Source organism: Malus domestica, chromosome 02 (assembly GCF_042453785.1).
Source record: "Malus domestica chromosome 02, GDT2T_hap1".
Lineage (NCBI taxonomy): Eukaryota > Viridiplantae > Streptophyta > Magnoliopsida > Rosales > Rosaceae > Malus > Malus domestica.
In genome coordinates this window covers 978753-999203 of record NC_091662.1, presented here as the reverse complement: position 1 = coordinate 999203, position 20451 = coordinate 978753, and the positions used below count along the sequence as shown (strand labels likewise).

The 20451-nt window shown below is 40.4% G+C and overlaps 2 protein-coding genes across 2 annotated transcripts; one reads left to right on the top strand and one right to left on the bottom strand.

The window, feature by feature from the left end:
* Positions 1 to 215: 215 nt before the first annotated feature.
* LOC103447337 (alcohol acyl transferase 1 allele GSd-like) lies at positions 216 to 2908 on the top strand. Its single transcript, XM_008386535.4, has 2 exons — positions 216 to 864; positions 1799 to 2908. The coding sequence occupies exons 1-2, from the start codon at positions 424 to 426 to the stop codon at positions 2735 to 2737; spliced, it is 1380 nt and encodes a 459-aa protein (XP_008384757.2). The 5' UTR covers positions 216 to 423; the 3' UTR covers positions 2738 to 2908.
* A 6737-nt stretch (positions 2909 to 9645) lies between these two features.
* Positions 9646 to 11867, bottom strand: LOC103447326 (EG45-like domain containing protein). Its single transcript, XM_008386525.4, has 5 exons — positions 11844 to 11867; positions 11685 to 11727; positions 11271 to 11521; positions 10003 to 10279; positions 9646 to 9843 (listed from the first exon to the last, which is right to left on the bottom strand). The coding sequence occupies exons 3-5, from the start codon at positions 11386 to 11388 to the stop codon at positions 9837 to 9839; spliced, it is 402 nt and encodes a 133-aa protein (XP_008384747.1). The 5' UTR covers positions 11389 to 11521; positions 11685 to 11727; positions 11844 to 11867; the 3' UTR covers positions 9646 to 9836.
* Positions 11868 to 20451: the final 8584 nt, after the last annotated feature.

The following is a 20451-nucleotide window of genomic DNA, read 5'->3' as shown; positions in this document are numbered from 1 at the left end:
AATGGTCCCATGCACATAGCAACTGTGAAATGGTCCCATGCACATAGCTCCGAATATGTGGTGTGAACTGTGAAATGGTCCCATGCACATAGCTCTCAACAACATGTTTTTCTTTGCAGTCCATGTTGATTGCGTGATTTAATTTTAAACGTTTTTTTCTTTTTTTTCTTTTTTTTTGGAAAGCGATTTAAACGTTTCTTTCTAACAACATTTTTAATGGAAAAGAAAATAATCACATGTCTTCCAAAAAAAAAAAGAATCACATTCACAACGGGTGGAAACTTGGACGGAAGATTCGGGAACCCTAGAGCATCTACATAACGTTATATAAGTACTGACTATCAACTTTTAGTTAGCATGCATACCACAAAATAAAATTCCAAATCCTTTGATCTTTTGCTTGTTCTTAAGCTTGTTATTGAAATGATGCTACCCTCAATACTTCAGGTGAAACGATTGCAGCCGGAACTTATAACTCCGGCAAAGCCAACGCCTCAAGAAACAAAGTTTCTCTCTGATATTGACGACCAAGAAAGCTTGAGATTTCAGGTTCCAGTTATAATGTGTTACAAAGCCAATCCTTCACTTAATAAAAATCGTAATCCCGTTAAGGTGATTAGGGAAGCCTTAAGTAGAGCATTAGTGTATTACTACCCTTTAGCTGGAAGGCTTAGGGAAGGGCCTAACAAAAAGCTCGTGGTCGATTGCAATGGTGAAGGTATCTTGTTCGTCGAGGCTTCTGCTGATGTCACACTAGAGCAACTAGGAGACACAATTCTACCCCCTTGTCCACTCTTAGAGGAGTTCTTATTTAATTTTCCAGGCTCTGATGGAATTATTGGTTGTCCTTTGCTGCTGGTTCAGGTGAGTCAATTAATTATCAATTACATGTTATTTAGTTTTTCGTATTCATATTTGGTCATAGCCATTAATTCTTTACAAAAAATTTGAAGTAGTTTAAGGGTATGAGTAGTGTTTTTTGCGTTAAGGTCACATACACACCCCGGATATTTTTTGTAAGAAATTAGTGTAATCAACAACATACGAAATTTTTAATGACAAATAAGGACATAAACAAGAAAGCACTAACAATAATGTAAATAAGTTGAAGTTTGGTGGCACCGCAACTGTTTTTAACTTTTTTCATTAAATTGGCAACCCTTTTCATAAATGAAAATTTATCATACTACCACCGCACCTAAACTTGAACTTATCTACAATATGACCACGCCTCTTTGTTCTTATGATTAAAGAAAGTCATTAGGATGTTTTGGAAAGAAAAGATTATGAGACGCTTTCATTATTTTTCGAAACTAATTTTTCTTCGACGATCCTTATGTTTAATCCTATACAGTAAAATTTGTATACACATTGAATTGAGGAAATTATATTTCTACTTGGTATCCGCCTAATTAGGTCCTAGGTTTTCTACCAGTCTCACATCACCTTTGTTGTGTAGGTTTTCCTTTGCCGTTCTTCTTCTAGGTTTTTTGCATGTCTTCCTCTTTGTCTTCTGTCTAAATTTTTCTCTTCTATAAGCATTTTGTCTAAAATCCTCTATAGTTAAAGACTTTTTCAAGTAACTACAACATGCACGAGAGCCTTTCAAAGAGACTCCATCTTTCTTGAATTTTATTCCTAATTTTTATGAAATGTTTTGTTTACTAATTAGATCATCTAATTTAGATGGTTTTTTATTTATTTATTTATTTTGGGTCTTTTCTTCTAAAGAATTGTTAACTGGCACGAATATGATGATCAAGAAAAAAGTCTAGTAACTAACTTTTGCAATATGCAGGTGACCTGTCTTACATGTGGAGGTTTCATACTTGCATTGCGCCTAAACCACACAATGTGTGATGCATCTGGATTGCTCCTGTTCCTGACCGCCATTGCGGAGATGGCAAGAGGCGCACATGCACCATCTATTCTACCAGTGTGGGAGAGAAAGCTCTTTTTCGCTCGAAATCCACCAAGAATTACATGTGCTCATCATGAATATGAAGACGTGATTGATCATTCTGATGGCTCATATGCATTCAGTAACCAGTCAAACATGGTTCAACGATCTTTCTACTTTGGTGCCAAGGAGATGAGAGTCATTCGAAAACAGATTCCACCCCACCTAATTTCCACTTGCTCCACATTTGACTTGATCACAGCCTGTTTGTGGAAATGTCGCACTCTTGCACTTAAAATTAATCCAAAACAGGCTGTTCGAGTCTCATGCATTGTCAATGCACGGGGAAAGCACCACAATCTACGTCTTCCCTTGGGATACTATGGCAATGCATTTGCATATCCAGCTGCAGTTTCAAAGGCTGAACCTCTATGCAAAAATCCACTGGGATATGCTTTGGAGTTGGTGAAGAAGGCTAAAGCTACCATGAATGAAGAATACTTAAGATCAGTGGCAGATCTTATGGTACTAAGAGGGCGACCTCAATATTCATCGACAGGAAGTTATTTAATAGTTTCTGATAATACGCGTGCAGGTTTTGGAGATGTCAATTTTGGATGGGGACAGCCGGTATTTGCTGGACCCGCCAAGGCCTTGGATTTGATTAGCTTCTACGTTCAACACAAAAACAACACTGAGGATGGAATATTGGTACCAATGTGTTTGCCATCCTCGGCCATGGAGAGATTTCAGCAGGAACTAGAGAGAATTACTCAGGAACCTAAGGAGGATATATGTAACAACCTTAGATCAACTAGGATCATGTCAATGATGTAAGTGTTAAACGTAATGCACTTTCTGCAATGTAGAGTTGTCTCTCTTAGAACTTATCCATAGTTGTTATCAAAAGGTATGAATGTTATTAAAAAATAGCCAATAATAAGATTGGCCTAGTGTTGTAATAAAAATTTGAAAGCAATAAAATTAAATTTCAGTTGTCGTTCAAAAGTCATCCTTCATATATATTCTCTTGTATTCTTCCTTTCTACAGTATAACTGAAAACTGCTGATCTTTCCTCCAACAGTAAGAATATATCAAATTGCCCATTTGTTAGACAATTTAGTACGTTTTCAATGGATTTGTTGAAGTATCATGAAAATGTCAGGAAGTTTGAGCCTTTATTCCCTCAAACCAATAAGAGCAAAATGACATATAAGTGATTGAGAACACAAAAGTAAACTAATCACACACAATGATAGGAGCCTTGCTTACTGTAAAATCATATGGAGCAACAATTACAAGCACTCAAATATTCTTCGCACCCACTCGTAATTTAGGGTTTTGAGTGGCTCGTTCATTCTAGTTAAAATTTTCAGCCCTATTTTGTTAAAAGTTTGTTGAACTTGAATTGAGTTGAGACTCAAATTAAAGTAAAAATCAATCACTACCACATTTAACATTTAGTGCGACGAACAGAACTTGGTCGTGCAAAACTTAATAGCGTCGCACAAACGTATGCACAATGAAAACCTCATCGCGCAGAATTGGTCGTGCAAAGATCGTGAAGAAAGACTTTGCGCGATGAACAAAAGCATTGGTCGAGGAAAATAAGGCGTGACGGTTCCTCATTCGTCGCACCAAATTTTTATGAACGAATATGTTTGTCGCATAAAATGCCAAAATACAAACCTGGGACGACTAATATTCATGTCTAAAAACTTTGTGCGACGAAAGTGAGTTATTGCAAAAAAATATGCACCACAAAGCTATTATTCGCAAAATAATTAAAAAAATGTAATGAAAAGAAAAATAATTTATTTAAAATAAAAATAGGGTAAAGTACAAAAAACTACCTCAACTATTGGTCTCACGACACTTTCATACCTCATCTTTTAAAATTGACAATGTCATACCTCATCTTACGCATTTGTGCCAATGTCATACCTCCGTCAGTTTTTCTGTTAATTTCTAAGTTAAATGTTGACGTGGCTTGATTCGGAACCCACTTTCTATTAAAAAATTATTAAAAACTAAAAAAAAAATCATTTAATATTTTTTAAATATTAAAATAATAAAGAAAAGTTATAAAAAATTAAATTAAAAAAAAAAAAACCAAACAAAACTTCCCCCCTGTGCCATCTCTTTTCTCCATTCCTCTTCTTCCTACCTACTGCAACCCAAAAAAAAGAAAAACAAAACTTTGCCCCTTCCCCCCCCCCCCCCCAGGCCCTATCTCTTCTCCCCCATCTTCATCTTCTTTCCTCTTCTTCCCCCTATCTACTGCAACCCAGAAAAAAATAAAAACAAACAAACAAACAAAACTTCCCCCCCCCCCCCCCCCGCGGGCCCTCTCTCTTCTCTCCCATCTTCATCTCCTTTCCTCCTCTTCCTACCTGCTGCAACCCAGGAAAAAGAAAGAAAAAAAAAATTACACAAAACTTTGTCCCTCCCCCCCCCCCCTCCCCCTCTCTCTTCTCCCCCATCTTCATCTCCCATCCTCTTCTTCCTACCTGATGCAACCCAAAAAAAAGAAAAAACAAAACTTTGTCCCTCCTCCCCACGCACCTTCTCTCTTCTCCCCCATCTTCATCTTCTTTCCTCTTCTTCCCCTTATCTGCTGCAACCCAGAAAAAAGAAAAAAAAAAACAAAACAAAACTCCCCCTGCGTGCCCTCTCTCTTCTCCCCCATCTTCATCTCATTTCCTCTTCTTCCTACCTGCAGCAACCCAGGAAAAAGAAAGAAAAAAAAATTCACAAAACTTTGTCCCTTCCCTCCCCCCCCCCCCCGCGCTCTCTCTTCTACCCCATCTTCATCTTCTTTCCTCTTCTTCCCCCTATCTGCTGCAACCCAAAAAAAAAAAGAAAAAAAAAACCAATTGTCTTCCCCTGCACCCCACTCTCTTCCCTCCTCTACACACCCCACTCCTTAAATCCACACACATTCCCCCCATTTTCTCCGCGCACCGGTTCTCCACCCGCGGAATAGGCCTGGCGAACGAGATCTGGGTTTTTTTTTATTTTTTTTATAGGTTGCAGGTAGTGGGTGCGAGGGTGGTGCAGATGGTTTAGGGAAGACAGGAGGGGGAAGAAAGGGATGAGTTGCAGGGCAGGGGGTCGGGGAAGATGAAGATAGGTTTTGTGGTTTTTTTTTTCTTTTTTCTAGGTTGCAGCAGATAAGGGGAAGAAGAGGAAAGAAGATGAAGGTGGGGGAGAAGAGAGAGGGCGCATGGGGAAAAGGGACAAAGTTTTTTTTTTCTTTTTTCTAGGTTGCAGTAGGTAGGAAAAAGAGGAAATGAGATGAAAATGGGGGAGAAGAGAGAGGGCGCGTAGGGGAAGTTTTGTTTGGTTTTTATTTTTATTTTTATTTTTATTTTTATAACTTTTCTTTATTATTTTAATATTTAAAAAATATTAAATGATTTTTTTTTAGTTTTTAAAAAAAATTTATTAATTTTTTAATAGAAAGTGGGTCCCGAATCAAGCCGCGTCATCATTTAACTGAGAAATTAACAAAAAAACTGATGGAGGAGGTATGACATTGGCACAAATTCGTAAGATGAGGTATGACATTGTCATTTTAAAAAGATGAGGTATGAAAGTGTCGTGAGACCAATAGTTAAGGTAGTTTTTTGTACTTTACCCATAAAAATAAAATGTATGTACAAGGAAAAAGTTTTAAAAGTAAGGGACTAAACAAACAACACTACAAAATAATAAGAATATTATTAAACAAACGATGACTACAAAACCCTAAGAGGCTACATAATGACTAACTTGTTCTCAACTGAATAACAAACATGTCATTTATAATAAACTAACCCTAACCCTAAAAGGTAAGAAAACGAAATCCTAATACTAACGGGCTAAGCCCAGAAAACCAAACATTAAAGTAAACCTAAATACTAATATTTTCCAACACCCCCCTCTTCAAACTCATGGCGGCATATGACATGAGTTTGCAAACAAGCAGATGCCGATTGGCTCCATTAGGCAAACTAGCAGGCATGCAAACTTGACTTGACTTGACTGGCAAACTGGCAAACTGATTCTAATTGGCCAGTGTTGAGAGTATGAAAAGAATTCATCACTAAATGGACAAGATTTCCATATCTCAATTGTAGCAACAAACAGCGAGAACCAAAAAGCTACTATCACTCGAGTGGTCATATGTCCAATCACTCAAGTGACGGTCACAAAACAATTCCAAACAGTCTAACAACTCGTTTAGGTCTCAAAACCAACCAAGCCCAATAGTAGCTTCAATCAACAAGGCCAAAAAAAATTAAAAAAGGCCTTCAAACAAATCATAATAAGCCAACAGATCATGGGCTCCATACCTTTTTTTTTTCCCTCTCTTCTTCTGTTTTCTTTTTCTATTTTTTTCCTTCCTTTTTTTTGGGCTTCGTAACACAATGATTAAGAAAAGTGACAAATTATGGCACAATCTGGTTTCGGTCAGACAACAAGTAGCAAGCAGGGTGGGTTTATCAGGTCCGGTCTGCGCGGCGCGCAAGCAAGCGAACGATGTGGGTTTACAGCAGGTGGTGGTGAGACGATGGGTTGCAGGCGGGATTTGGTGGCATGGCGACGATGCAACGGATGCGACGATTGATTTCTAGGTTTAAGTAGCGAAGCAATCAGATGGTGGTGCAAGTTCGGGTACGAGCAGATGGGTATGGCGACGGGTTTTGGCTTGCGGGGCTGCGAGGGGTGCAATGTCATCGGGATCTAATCGAGACAACATACTTGGTGGGTCGGTTCTAGTGCAGCAGCGGCGGGGGATGCGAGTACGGCAAGGGAAGCAGCGGTCAATGGGTGCTGGTGCAGACAACGAGTTCAACGGATAGCTGCGGAATCGATTCAAGCAGCGGAGTGGCGAGGCACGACATAGCTTCAGCAATCTTTTTTTCTTTGTTTTAATTTTATATATCAAACTAAACATACAGACAGACAAACTGATAACAACCAAAAGCAGATTAAATCACAAAAGATTGAACCGCTTTTGGTACCAAGTTGAACATACCAAACAAAAAAGACTACAAAATAATAAGAATATTATTAAACACATGAGAATGCCGGAACGGCTACATAACCCTAAGAAGCTACATAACTAACTTGTTCTTAACTGAATAACAAGCATACTATTTATAATAGACTTAGCTTAACCCTAAAAAGGTAAGAAACCGAAACCTTAATGCTAATAGGCTAAGCCCAGAAAACCAAACATTAAAGTAAACCTAAATACTAATATTTTTCAACACCTCTTTGATCTTCTGAAATCTTTTTCGTTCTTGTCGCTAGCTTAAGATCTGAAAAGTGACATTCCAACATCCCGGCACACGTATCTCCATGCTTCCGTGTGAAGGAAGGAGATCATGTTACCATCGGCCAGTGCAGGTGATTTACCTTAGCTCGTTTTTAACTACATGTTTATGTATGTAATTTGGCATGCGCTAGTGCTCATTTTGTTCATTTTTTGGGTACTTTACCAATGTTCAGGCCACTGTTCGAGACTAAGAGGTTCAACGTGTTGAAGGTGACTCCTGCTGGATCTTCCGGCACTGGCAAGAAGGCATTCGCTGGAATTTGAATTTAGGAATTCTTGAGTTTCATGGTAGGCTGGCGCTGTAGGCATGGAGGAGACATTAGTAGCTTCCCTTGATTTTTTTTTTACCCCTTTCAATTTTTGATACACTGGCTAAATTTTGTTGTTTCGATGACTCTCGTGTTTGAATTATAGTGAGTGTGCTTTGAGTTGAGATGGCTAGTTCTTTCTGTTCCACCGCGGCAGCCACCCTGCGCCACCACCATATTGACTGATTTTATGTAGTCTAGTATGGTGCGATGGGTACATAACAAAGTGGGCGTGCTTAGTTGCTGTCTAAGTTCAAAGGGATGGGTAGCACTCTGTCGGGCTTGTATAATTCACGTGTTTTAATGACCCATTTCTGAATGCCTCCAGTTGTTGTCGGAGTCCATTCCTTCTTGACTTCATGCAATAAATTAGAAAACTCTGGCTCCATCTTCCTCTGCAAATCGCAAAAAATTGCACCCGTGCCAAAATTATGTTCCCTCACACAATTTTCCTTGCGAGTGTCTGTTACTCTTGTCATTTTAAAATGCCTTTGAACACCTTAAGGAGGTGTCAGACTCTTAAATGAGTTATTTGTTATGTCAGGCATGGCAATATTGATTAATACTAAGCAAAAGATTGAATAATTTTATGATTAGAATGAAACTTGCACCACAAGTGAGTTGAGTGTCTTAATCAATTTGCTATATTGTGAATAGGGTCAAAATTCATGTGACGTTCTTTTTTATGCCTTATTCTTTAAAGGACTTCAAATATTGTCTTTATGTTTGTCAAATGATACTCAAAAACTAATTGGATATTGATTTAACTCAGTTTTCTTATATTGATATAATCACAAAAATGTATGATATACTATACAAAAATGAAAGATGGTAAAAAAAAAGGAACTTTAACGAAAAGTTCCAGGTATTGTTCACTTTAACGAAAAACCATATTTTTACACTAAAAAGTCAATCATGTACCATTCACCTTACCTTTTATTTTGTTCTTATCGTTAAAACTCAAAGTTTTCAAGCCATTTTCATTAGTTTTCCTTAAAAAAAACGCTTGGCCTCCCACTGGAAACAACACCTTCTTCCGTCTCTCTCTAGATCTCTCTCCGTATTTTCTGAGCTCAAATTGCTTTGTTTTGCTGCAGAGGAAGAACATGGTAAAAAAACGCTTGGAGCTTTTGAAAATTTGATTGTTTGTGGGACAACTTCACTACAACATCGAAATTATCCATTTATTTAGATAGCTAACCAAAACGATCTGAACTCTGAAGCAGACCCCATTAAACCATCCCAATGAATTAAACAGAACTTATCAAAGTGAAGCGAATATTGTTTTTTATGACGTTAAGTGACAAAATATGAGTTTAAAGGGAATGTGAGATATTGTGTTATAGGGGGCATAACAAAAAAAAAAAAAAAAAAAAAAAAAACCCTACTTAATTCATTTTGAGTGATTTTTGCACTCTAATTTTTTTCTTTTACAGTAATGTTTTTGTTCATACTCTTCGATTACCTTTTGAGTTATTCAATTCATGACATATTTACTTATTAGGAATGAAGTAACGAATTAAGGAATAAGTGAATCAATGAATGAGAATAGAACTAACCCCTAGTTGATCTCACTCTTTCTTTTTATTCTTCGTGTGCTAATAAAGGTGGGGGAATTTAAGACTTTAAATGGTTTGCTTTCTACATACACTCATTTTAGTAAATAAATGTGTCATCAAAGGTTAGAAAAACAACGAATTCATGTCAAGGGCTACATCCACAGAGCTCCCTTGCCGATCTTCACAAAAGAAACAGAGACTCTCATCTCACATCCCTCACAATATAGAGGGCAATACCCTCTCAGCCAAACAAAGAGCAAAATGGCAAGGGTTGCATCCACAGAGCTCCCTTGCCGATCTATTGTAATTCATACATTCATACAGTGAATCAAAATCAACATCAGTGTGGACGTAGCCCAAACATTGAGGTGAACCACGATACATCTTTGTGTTCTTGTGCGTTTGTGTGATTCACGGCCGGATTTACGTTGGTCCAAAATCCTCTTGATTTTGTGCATCAACACTACTTTATATACGTATATATATATATATATATATATATATATATATATATATATATATTCGAGAAAGTGCATGCAGATGTTGTACAATGAAAAATAATATGTAAACTCTTTATTTGAATATATAAACACACATTTATTCATAACATCAGCTCATCACGTCTGAAATTGTGAAACACAATTACTTGGATAGGTTTTATTACAAGTGGTCCTTGGAGCATATGATATGACCACCTTAGTCTAAATGACTACTTTATTCATTCTTGGAGAGCGTGCTTGCTTCAAACCCTGCATATTCACCACAAAACCGAGACGAAATAAAATTTCATTTTATACTCTTGAGGTTAATTATGATGAATTTTATTAACTAAAAGGAAAAAAAATTATATAGATTGGTATATTTATATATATATATATATATATACACACGTGTGTGCACGCGCTTACTGGGTATAACGAATCTTGATTTTTCCCGCGTCGGGGTTAGCAATTGCAGCAAAGGCTTCTTGAGAGAGATCGATGGTTCCTCGGCATCCAGGAGGACAGTAATCCACAATTTTAACGACAACGCTATTCCCCTTGCAAGGCTGTGGCACACCTTGGTTGGTGGCTCCGATACATGTCACACTGTACCTTCTTCCACACGCAGCTCTGTTGCCCCAAATGGCATCGCTTGCTGCTGCTATCATCACTCCATCATTTTGGTATCCGTTGCATGAGGATGCTGCACGTCCACCAAACAATACATGCATAATTAAGGGCATGCATACATGTTGCCAGTTTTGGCATATAAAAAAGAACAGGAAATTATCTCCTAAGCACAATCAATAATAAACGAGTTGGGTTAGTGCCAAACTCGGTAACCCAAATTTTGACACGATCAACACGTTTACTAGTATTATATGCAGAACCTGATTCACTTATTCTCCAATTATTAGTATGCAATTTAAGACATTTATGCAATTATGAAGCTAAATTTTTTAATGGTTTTTTTTTAAGGGTTCTTGATCAAGTTAAATGTGATTTTAGAAATAACATGAATAAGTAGATTTAGATAAATAAAATAAAAAAGATACAGAAAATTAGTCATAGGTTTACATGTCACAAGATACATAGGTAAGTTTAACCTAAACATCACAACATATATATAAACGAGTTGAGTCCTTCGACACGATTAGTTGAATAAGCCGGGTTAACATTGACTATTTATTTACACAATTACAAAATTATATGACTACATATACACAAAAGGTAAATTATTCTTACCATCTACTTCTATCATCTCTCTAAATGTGATGGGATCCACATTTGTTAATGCTCCCTACCTCTATTAGAGAAATGATACAAATAGATTGTAAATGTAGCACTACTCAAAATTTGAAATCTTCTATACATACATATATCTATGTACCAAAATGTTTGTGAGCATAAGATGTTTATGGTTCTAGACAGACTAGAATATAATTTTATCTTATTCTTGGACCCTAAAAATTGTACGTTATTTCAGATTGATTTAAAGATAAGAACGAGCTCCGAGGCGGACTGGTACGTACATAAGAATTAATACCAGTAGGAGCATCGACATCATAAGTTATGTACGAGCCACCAATTCTCCACACCATGGCAAAACCAGCAGTGTACAGAACACCAGTTTCCCAATGAGGAGGTAATTTAGATTGTGATAATACATTGAAAATGTTGAAATATATACTTACGAACATAAGGAGGTGTATAATAAGTGGCTGTTCCCTCGGCTGCGTATGCTGCGGAGGGAAGGCATATAAACATAGCCACCACGGCCACCACAATGAGAACTCGCGTCTCCATTGCCATTTTGTCTCCTATAAAACAACTTGCTAGTATACTTTGTTTCCAGTGCAGTACTTCGTAGGGCGAAATTAAAGGCTTCTGATCTGGTTTCTGTGTGAAAAAACGTAAATGCTTTGCTCCATTTTATAGCGGAAACCTGGAAAATCAATCGTCATGTTCCATGCGTCAGTCAATCGTCATATGCCAATTGATTGTTGGGTTCTTTTGATATAAGTCCATATAACATTTATTTCTTTGACAAAAACTCATCTCGTTTTAAACATCAAAATAAAGAGTGATGATAATCATGATATACCCACACCTCAATCAGTGACGGATTCAGGATTTTAACATCGGGTGATCCTAATATAAAGCTGAAAAAATTAGATGAAAATAACATTGAAACAATAAACGATCAACAACAACTTTTTATTCTTAATCTTAATATAAACAACAATTTGATGCAACCTTTTTTTTACTCTTTTTTAGCAAGATCACTAATCCCTTACAATTGAGAAAAGTCACTTCTTAAACGCATTGAATGAATATAAATATCAAGTTAATCTTAAAATGTATGGGTATGTGAAGGCTGAAGAAGAGAACGGAGAAGAGATGGTGGCCTTCGGTTGGGTGGGGTGGGAATATTAGGGAACGGGGATTAGGACTAGGGGGTTAATTTGGGTGGAGTGGAATTGTTTGAAAGTCGAACCCTTTTTGTTTTGTGTGTGTGTGTGTGTTTTTTTTTTAATAAAAAATGGTGAGGCTCTCAACCTCCCACGCGACCTAGGATGGTGTTCTCAAACAATACACTAATACTCACCGTTTTATTTAATGCTCCACATGACGTCGTGACCTAGGATGTTGTTTAAAAAGTAAATAATCTTCTTCTCTTCTTCTGGTTTGACATAAAGCCAGAATATTTGTGCAGCCGCTGCTTTTCCCCTCCATCACTCTCTAGACTTGGGTGGTCCTTGGAAGTCTTCACAGCCAATTATCTGAGCTTTCGGGTGGTCCCGGGACCACTCAGGTCCCTTAATAGATCTGCCCCTGCCCTCAATCCTATTTTCCCACCCACTTTTTATTGAAAATTTTAATGACATATATAACCTTTTGTAAAATGATTTTGAAACCCTATCAAAATTAATTATTATCTTTTTTTTATGACCAAAATAACATAAATTCAACATTTTGTTTCCAATTAAAAAAAAACACTGTTATCTTTAATATGGAGGAGAAGTCCCAAAAAGCAAAGAGAGATTTGAGGAGAAGGATATGAGAAGCTGTGAAATAAATTACCTATATTTTTAAGTAGAATTGTTTGGACCCAAATTTACCCCATCGACTCATGCAATCAAGGTCGTTGAGTGAACATAGATTCACACCGTTAGATAAAAAATGGAGATAATTCATTTTGTTATTATTAAAGGATAATGTTATGGTGTTTTATCATAATTATCTTTTAATAATAGTTTATCATGAAAGATGAGATATGTATTTCCAACTGGAAACATGGCAGCACAATTCAAGCTAATTTGGATGTTTTGGCGTGTGAATGTGTGGGTGTGATCAATTTGGTTGACTGACAAGTGGTGTGTTGCAAACTGATTATTGTGAAGAAGGCTAGATAGGTTTGGTTTCTGATGTGATGTGCCTAACTTTTATTAGGTTTGAAAAGTCAATGAACAAATCCCACGGATCAATTTGAAGGATATGCCTTGGCCTTTGATGCGGATCAAGTTCAGTTTCACGAATTAGAATTGCAATTGGACTTTACAAAATTATTTGGCCGCGCCACACAACATTTTCTTTTATAAATACAGTGTCGTGGACGACATTCAAAGCCCCCTCCAATTCAACACACAAACTGCCATGCGCAAACTCTCGCTCAACGCGAAACCTCTCAACAACCTTGAGATTTTTATTTTCTTTTTCCACCAACACATCTTCTGTTTGGATAAACAGTACTGTGAAGGCAACTGGCAACATCTTCAGTTTGGATAAACAATACTAGAGCCGTACCATCAGCCGATCAAGGAGCACCTTCAGTTTGGATAAACAACACTACTTTGAGACCGACTAGTTATTTATCTAAGTCTTGGTCGACAAGGATTTTCGAGTCCTTGTTGGTAGATGTCATCTCATCAACCTTTTTGGCGAAGTGGGGTGTTACAAGGTTACTACATTCGGCACATTGAAATCCGAATTTGATATTGAACTTCGTAAAACTAGCAGCCTTGTCTTCAGGCTCTAGAACCCGAAGGCCGAGATGCGTTCCTTGCTCGATCTGTGTGCCACGTAGGCTTTGTAGTTTTAGGGTAAACATTTTGGCACGCCCAGTGGGACAAGTGCTAAAACTATGAAGTTCACATGATATATCAAGATCTCAATCAGGCTTTAGTGGGTGAGATTTGGCGCCTATACAAGGAAAATGTCGAGAAGCAAGGAAAAATCCTTGACTAGATCCTTGAAGCATATGAAGAAATGCAAAAATCTTTCTCTCAAATGATAAAGGTGAAGGTTCATCACAACTTACAAGATCAATGGTTATATGAAGATAGAGCTCGATTTTATGAGTGGTTCGATAAGAAAACTCCTTTTTGTCTTGGGTTCAAATCAATTCCATTTGAAGAATGGTTGGATCAAAAGACTGGGGGATAATTTTTCGCTTCGGCCACAATCAAAATTCTACCTCAGGAAATTGCCAAGATGGCCGAAGAAACACCTAGGCCACCTGTTGTCTCAGTTGAGACTAAAAGTGTGGTAGGCCTAGAAGAAAGAGTTAAAGTTTATGAGCCAAAAATTGACTTAGAAAATGATTCGTCAGATGAGTGTTCTAATGATGGACATGGCAGAAACCTGATCTTAGATGCCAAAACCACGCCAATTGATATGATTATTGGCGATAAAGCCGATTTGGAGAAATCTCATTCGGCCAAGTTATTTGAGTTAAAAGCCTAAATTAACGAAGTAATTATGCCTCGGGGGAATAATAATTATTTAGTTCATTCGGCGGCCGATGATGAAAAATCCGTCAAGCCAAACATATTTTGGGATGATCTTTTATTCAGCTTGGAAAAACTCACAATGAAAATTTTGATGTAAAACGATCTCGGCTTGGAATAAAAGATCGTTGGCCTCCTCCTAATTATGATTCAGCCGTTTTCATTTTCTTTTGCTAAAAAAAATGAATAAGAATTTATTCGGCTGCTCAGCCGATGCTTAAAAAAATAAGAGGGCAACATTGGCATAATTGGCACGTAGGATTATTTGATGCATTGTTGACCTTGATTGGTCATAGGCCGAGCTAAGAATGGTTTGTCTCCCAACCCCAGCCTAATTTTTCTCGACCTCGGCAGTCGAGAGCTGCGGCAACTCTCTGCTTTTCTACGTTAAATAGAAGAAAAGAAAAGTGGGGGATTTGTTTAAGTTAAACATTTTTTACCATTAGTTTTTGCCGAGTTAATTCTATTTGGCGGTGTTTTCTCAGTGGTGCTTGGCCCAGTTTTCTAGGCTATCCAATTTTTCTCGGCCCTATTTGCCAAAGATGCTGAGCCTTGTATAATTGCAGCAGCTGAGGAAGACTAGAATGTTGGCAGAACATAGGTATTATTGCCGAGTGCTGATGCTCGACCGTGGGGTCATTTGGCCTGCAGTGTGTATATATATATACATATACATATACATATATATACATATACATACTGTTTGGGCCCAAAATAATAGTTTGGGCCGAGGGTAGGATCACTCTCGGCCCAGGGGGCCGGGCGGCAAAAGGACCATGAATCGGTCAACCCGTGGGAGCCCAAACCTAGGGCGGTTAGGACGAATCCTAGTGCAATGGGGAGTCTCGACGGGATCGGATATCCAGGAAACTAATCCAGCTTAGCTAAGGACTAGGTTCATAGTCCTAGTAGATGTAGGACTGGTCGAGGTGATCCGGAGAGGGAAACCTAGTCCGAGTAGGATTTAAACTCGGATTCAAAGTTCAGTACTATAAATAGGGGACGATGTGCATCAGAAAATGCCCCCTGCAAATCAACACAAAATTGCCCTGCGCAAACTCTCACAACTTGAGATCTTTTTCTTTTCCTTTTTCGCTGACACATCTTCCGTTGGCATCAACAACACTGTGGAAGCAACCGGTGATATCTTAAGTCGGCATAGATAGCTCTGTCACCGTAGAGTCGGTCGGTCTCGCAGTATCTTCCGTTGGCATCAACAGCACTGCGGCGAGAACGGTCGATTACCTATCCAAGTCTCGGTCGAGAAGAGTTTTCGAATCTTTGTTGGTCGAGGTCATCTCATTAGCCTTCTCGGCGAGGTGAGGTGTCACAGTTATTACATTCGGCACATTGCAAGCCGAATTCGGTTCGTGAACTTTGTAAGAAATAGCAGCCTTGTCTTCAGGCTCGAGAACCCAAGAGGCCGAGACGTGTTCCTTTCTCGGCCGCAATCGCAAGACGCAGAAGTCAGTAGCGCGACCCAACGCAGCATCATCAAATTTACTCCTCGGCCGAGCCTCGGCCGACGAGTTGGCACGCCCCGCAATCACCGAAGGACGTAGTTAGCTTAGAATATACTCGGCCTGCGCGCCACGTAGGCTTTGTAATTTCTAGGGTCAACATTTTGGCACACCCAGTGGGACTCAGTGCTAAACTACGAAGTTCATGCCAATTGAAACACGATCGGTAAAAAAGAAAACAGCTATGGGAAAGTCGACAGCCGATTTACCGAGTCAGAGCATAGGACAGAGTGTGCCACAGGCGCAGAATCCCCTTAGCGTTGGTACACCTGAGTCCACAAGCGCGACTCGCCGAGAGAGAGAAGTTAATCTCGGCAGTCAACTCTGCGGTCCAGAAATCCCTAACAGGAACACCTGCATTCTCACTGAAAGGATAGTAGAAGAGTGTGACGAGGATGGTGGTGAAGGATCTGACCCACCAACGAGGTCGTTTCTCCGAAAGCGACTAAACGAGCAGTCTCGGTCAGTCGAGCAGACATTTAGTCGAGGCATCGACAAACTGCATGATGCGATAGTCAGTTCTGCTGAGCGACAGAACAGGTTGCTCGAAATATTGTTTAGTAAAGTCGGTGGCAGCAGGCCTTCCGATCTTCTCCAGCATTGCCCTCCAGGAAACAATCCGTCACCAATTGTACCGGCCGAACCTATTCCTGCTCGCCCCAAACCAATTGAATTGGAAAAAGGTGGAGGGTCGAACAGCGGGTCAGACGGAACCAACCAGAGGGGTGAAGCAGCACCTGTTGATATGACCGAAGTCCAGCGGATGATTGACTCGGCCATGAAAAAGGGGCCGAAGTTTCCTAAGTTTATCCATCTGTACCCGGCTTACGTGGAAACGTTTGGATACCCTAAAGGCTTCAAGATTCCAGATTTTAGCCTCTTTGCCGGTGAATCGTCCTTATCTTCGTTGGAACACGTGGCTCATTTTACCGCGCAATGTGGAGATGTTAATAGTGACTTTCATAAGTTACGGCTGTTCAACTTCTCATTGACCGGCTCGGCATTCGCTTGGTACATTAATTTACCCCCCAATTCCGTCCAGAACTGGGAAGAGTTGGTCGAGAAATTCCATGAGCAGTTTTATCGACCAGGGATGGAGATGTCAGTTTCTTCATTAGCAAGGATGGCTCAGGCATCTGATGAATCACCAATGGACTATCTCACTAGGTTCAAATCGGCCAGGAATTGGTGCCGAGTGCCCTTACCCGAAGTCAAATTTGTCAGGCTTGCTTTGAACGGCCTCGACGTCGAATACAAAAAGAAATTCCTGGGGGCAAACTTTCGGGACATGTATGAATTAGCCCAGCATGTTGAACAGTACGACTACTTGCTCCGTGAGGAGAAGGTTTCGAAAACGCCATCTCGGGGGACGTTGTACAAAAATCCTACTGTCAACTATGCGTCAACCGAGGATGAATGCGTTAGTGTGGATGCGGCCGAGATAGTGATAGATAAGTCATACGTTTGCAAGGCATTAACTCAGGTTGATTCTAGAGAAGTCAAAAGTCGCTCGACCGCTGAATGAGCGTTGAAACCATCAAAGGTCTACACTTTTGATATTACCAAGGCTGACGCAATCTTCGACCAACTGTTATTCGCAAGAATCATCAAGCTTCGGCCTGGTCACAACATTCCTAAGGCCGAAGAGCTTAAAGGAAAGGTGTATTGCAAATACCACAATTCAAGCAAACATACGACAAACAATTGTGTCGTATTTCGCGACAACGTTCAAAACTGGATTGATAATGGCAAACTGAAATTCCCCGAAAAAAAGATGAGTGTGGATACTGATCCATTCCCCACGGCAACAGTAAACATGGTCGACGCGTACCTACCCAAGGACAAAGGGAAAGGCAAGGCTGAAGTGGTTGAGACACAACGCCCGCGGAATCAGAATGTTCGGCCACGGTTCATGGCCGATTTTCGTTCAAATAAACCACCTACGGCTTTAACGGGGCCCGCTATTGTCAAACCTATGATGGATTATAGCGCCGATGAAGATAGTGGGACGGCGGTTTTGTGCAGGAAATGTAGAGCGAAGGTCGACAGTGAACCAGAGGAGAAGCCTTCTTCGGAGCCTGTGGCCGCAACTCGGCAAAAGGTAGCCAATGAAGGCCACCATCACGGGGTTTTTGAGAGGCTTGGTCCTAAAGTACGGATGGAAGAGACACCCCCGGTCAGGCGGCGCCTCGATTTTGATGCTTCATTTTATGACGATGATTACTATAAGCGTAATTCTAGCAGTTCAAGATCATCACGGAGTCAAAAGACCTTCAAGCCTCCCGAGCCTAGAGATCAACGTTGGTATACATATCATTCTTCGAAGGGCGTCTACACCGCGTTGTCCAAATCTCAGAAACGCCGGCATCAACGGATAGATTGCATGGCTCGCCGACAAGCAGCCCAAGAAACTTCGGCCCCTAAGTGGCGGCCGAAGGATACCGTTGCCACTGATGAGGAGCGACCACCTCCAGCAATTATGATAGAGTTGGCTCAGGGGAAACGGCTGGTCGATCAAGACGTCGAGACCATGTTTGAAGAAGCTGATAAACGGATCAAACTTCTCATTCGACCAGGGGAAATGAAGGCACGTTTTGAACATTTCAGGCAAGAGGCCGAAAGCAAATTATCCCCGCTAGTTATACAAGAGCCTTTGGTCAAAATTCGACGGAATTTGCATCCCCCGTTCCTTGGGGAGTCTTTGGAGTATATGCAAGAATTTCATAAGAAACATTCGGCCAACGATCTGTATGGTTTGCCGAAGGCGTGTCAGGACACCATTGATATGATCCTGACTTGTCCGGATGCTGAGCGGATTATCCAGAAGACCTCAGATCCAGGATTGAAAGCAAGGTTTCAGCACATACGAGAAGCTCGTGTTTTTGGATTTGAAGTCGACCCGTATTCCGATATCGATGTCGCTGACCTTCCTTTCTCGCTGGAGGACCTTCAGTATTTACGGTATCACTTTGAAGTATTTTCGGCGGTTTCTCTTTTCGGCCTTACGACCGATGAAATCGCACGTATTGCCCGTCTGGATGCTTATCTTGACACTAGGGATGCTTGGCTACACTACCAGGAGCAGGTTCAGGTTTTGACCCCAAGTTCATTGTCAATCTCGACCCTACCTGAGGCGGTCACGCAGAACCAATAAGTGGCCGAAGCGGCTCCGTCGAGTGACATTATTGAAGAAGGGACGGAAGAATCTCGTTGTCCGACTCTGACGATAACTGAGTCCGTAGTCGCTGACCAACCGAACGAGGAAGGTCTTGACCAGTTGGGCACGTCAGTCCTGGATAATATGGAAATCAGTATGGTCCATGTGTTACCTGCCGATTTTCAATCAAGCACGGCTCAACCAAATTTCCTCGATGGAGATGTGGTTGCTGAGGAACCCGGCCATGTTGATTTCGTATCAATTGCTGAAGGCGAGCCAACAACAAAAGATGATAGTCTAAAGGCTGCTTTGGCCGAATTGTTCCCTCGTTTATCATCGGCCAAGCTTCACCATTTAAAACCATTGTATGTAACGGCACACATCGAGGGATATCCGGTTTCTAAAGTTTTTGTCGATTGTGGAGCTACTGTCAATATCATGCCCCTGAACATCATGAAGGCCTTACGCCGTTCAAATGACGAGCTTATTCCGTCAGGGATCACAATGAGTAGTTTTGTCGGCGACAAGTCCCACACCAAAGGTGTGCTTCCGTTAACTGTGAATATTGCCGGTCGCACCCATATGACCGCCTTTTTCGTGGTTGATTCCAAAACCGAGTATAATGCACTGCTCGGCCGAGATTGGATTCATCAAACCAGTTGTATTCCTTCCTCATTGTACCAAGTGCTTGTCTTTTGGGACGGCAAATCGGTCACTGTTCATCCGGCCGATAGCCAGCCCTTCGAAACCAACATGATTCAAGCACGGTATTATGACGATCACGTCGGCTATATTACGTTGCAAGGCTTCAATGAAGAGGGACGGCCGACTCGGATTTCCGTTCAGAAAGCTATCGAGGTTGGCGCCGAGACTGTCCAGCAGGATTCGGCGAGACTCGGATTAGCTAACTTTCTCCCCGAAACTGATGTTTGACACCGATCGGGAAGCACGTAGGGCCGCGGTTTCATCTACTATGGAACGACTGCTGGCCCATTGGTATACGATATCTAAACAACCAAATTCGGGCGTCAACCTCGTCGAGTTCCTTGCTGAGGGAGATAATGGGCCTGTATTATCTTTTGATAAAATTCGAGCCGCCCCGGCCGAGCTCGAAGATCATCGGCCCCTTGTTAAGGACCCTTTGGAAGAGATTAATGTTGGGACGGTCGATGACCCACGGCTTTTGTTTATTAGTGCGTTACTTCCTCAACAAATGAAGGACGAGTTGCGGGCCTTGCTTACGGAATTCAAAGATTGTTTTGCTTGGAGTTATCATGAAATGCCCGGCTTAGATCGTGCTTTAGTCGAGCATGAATTACGTATTAAGCCCGGGTTTAAGCCTTTCCGTCAGCCACCTCGTCGATTCTCGACCGAAGTACAACTCAGTGTTAAGGACGAACTAGTTCGG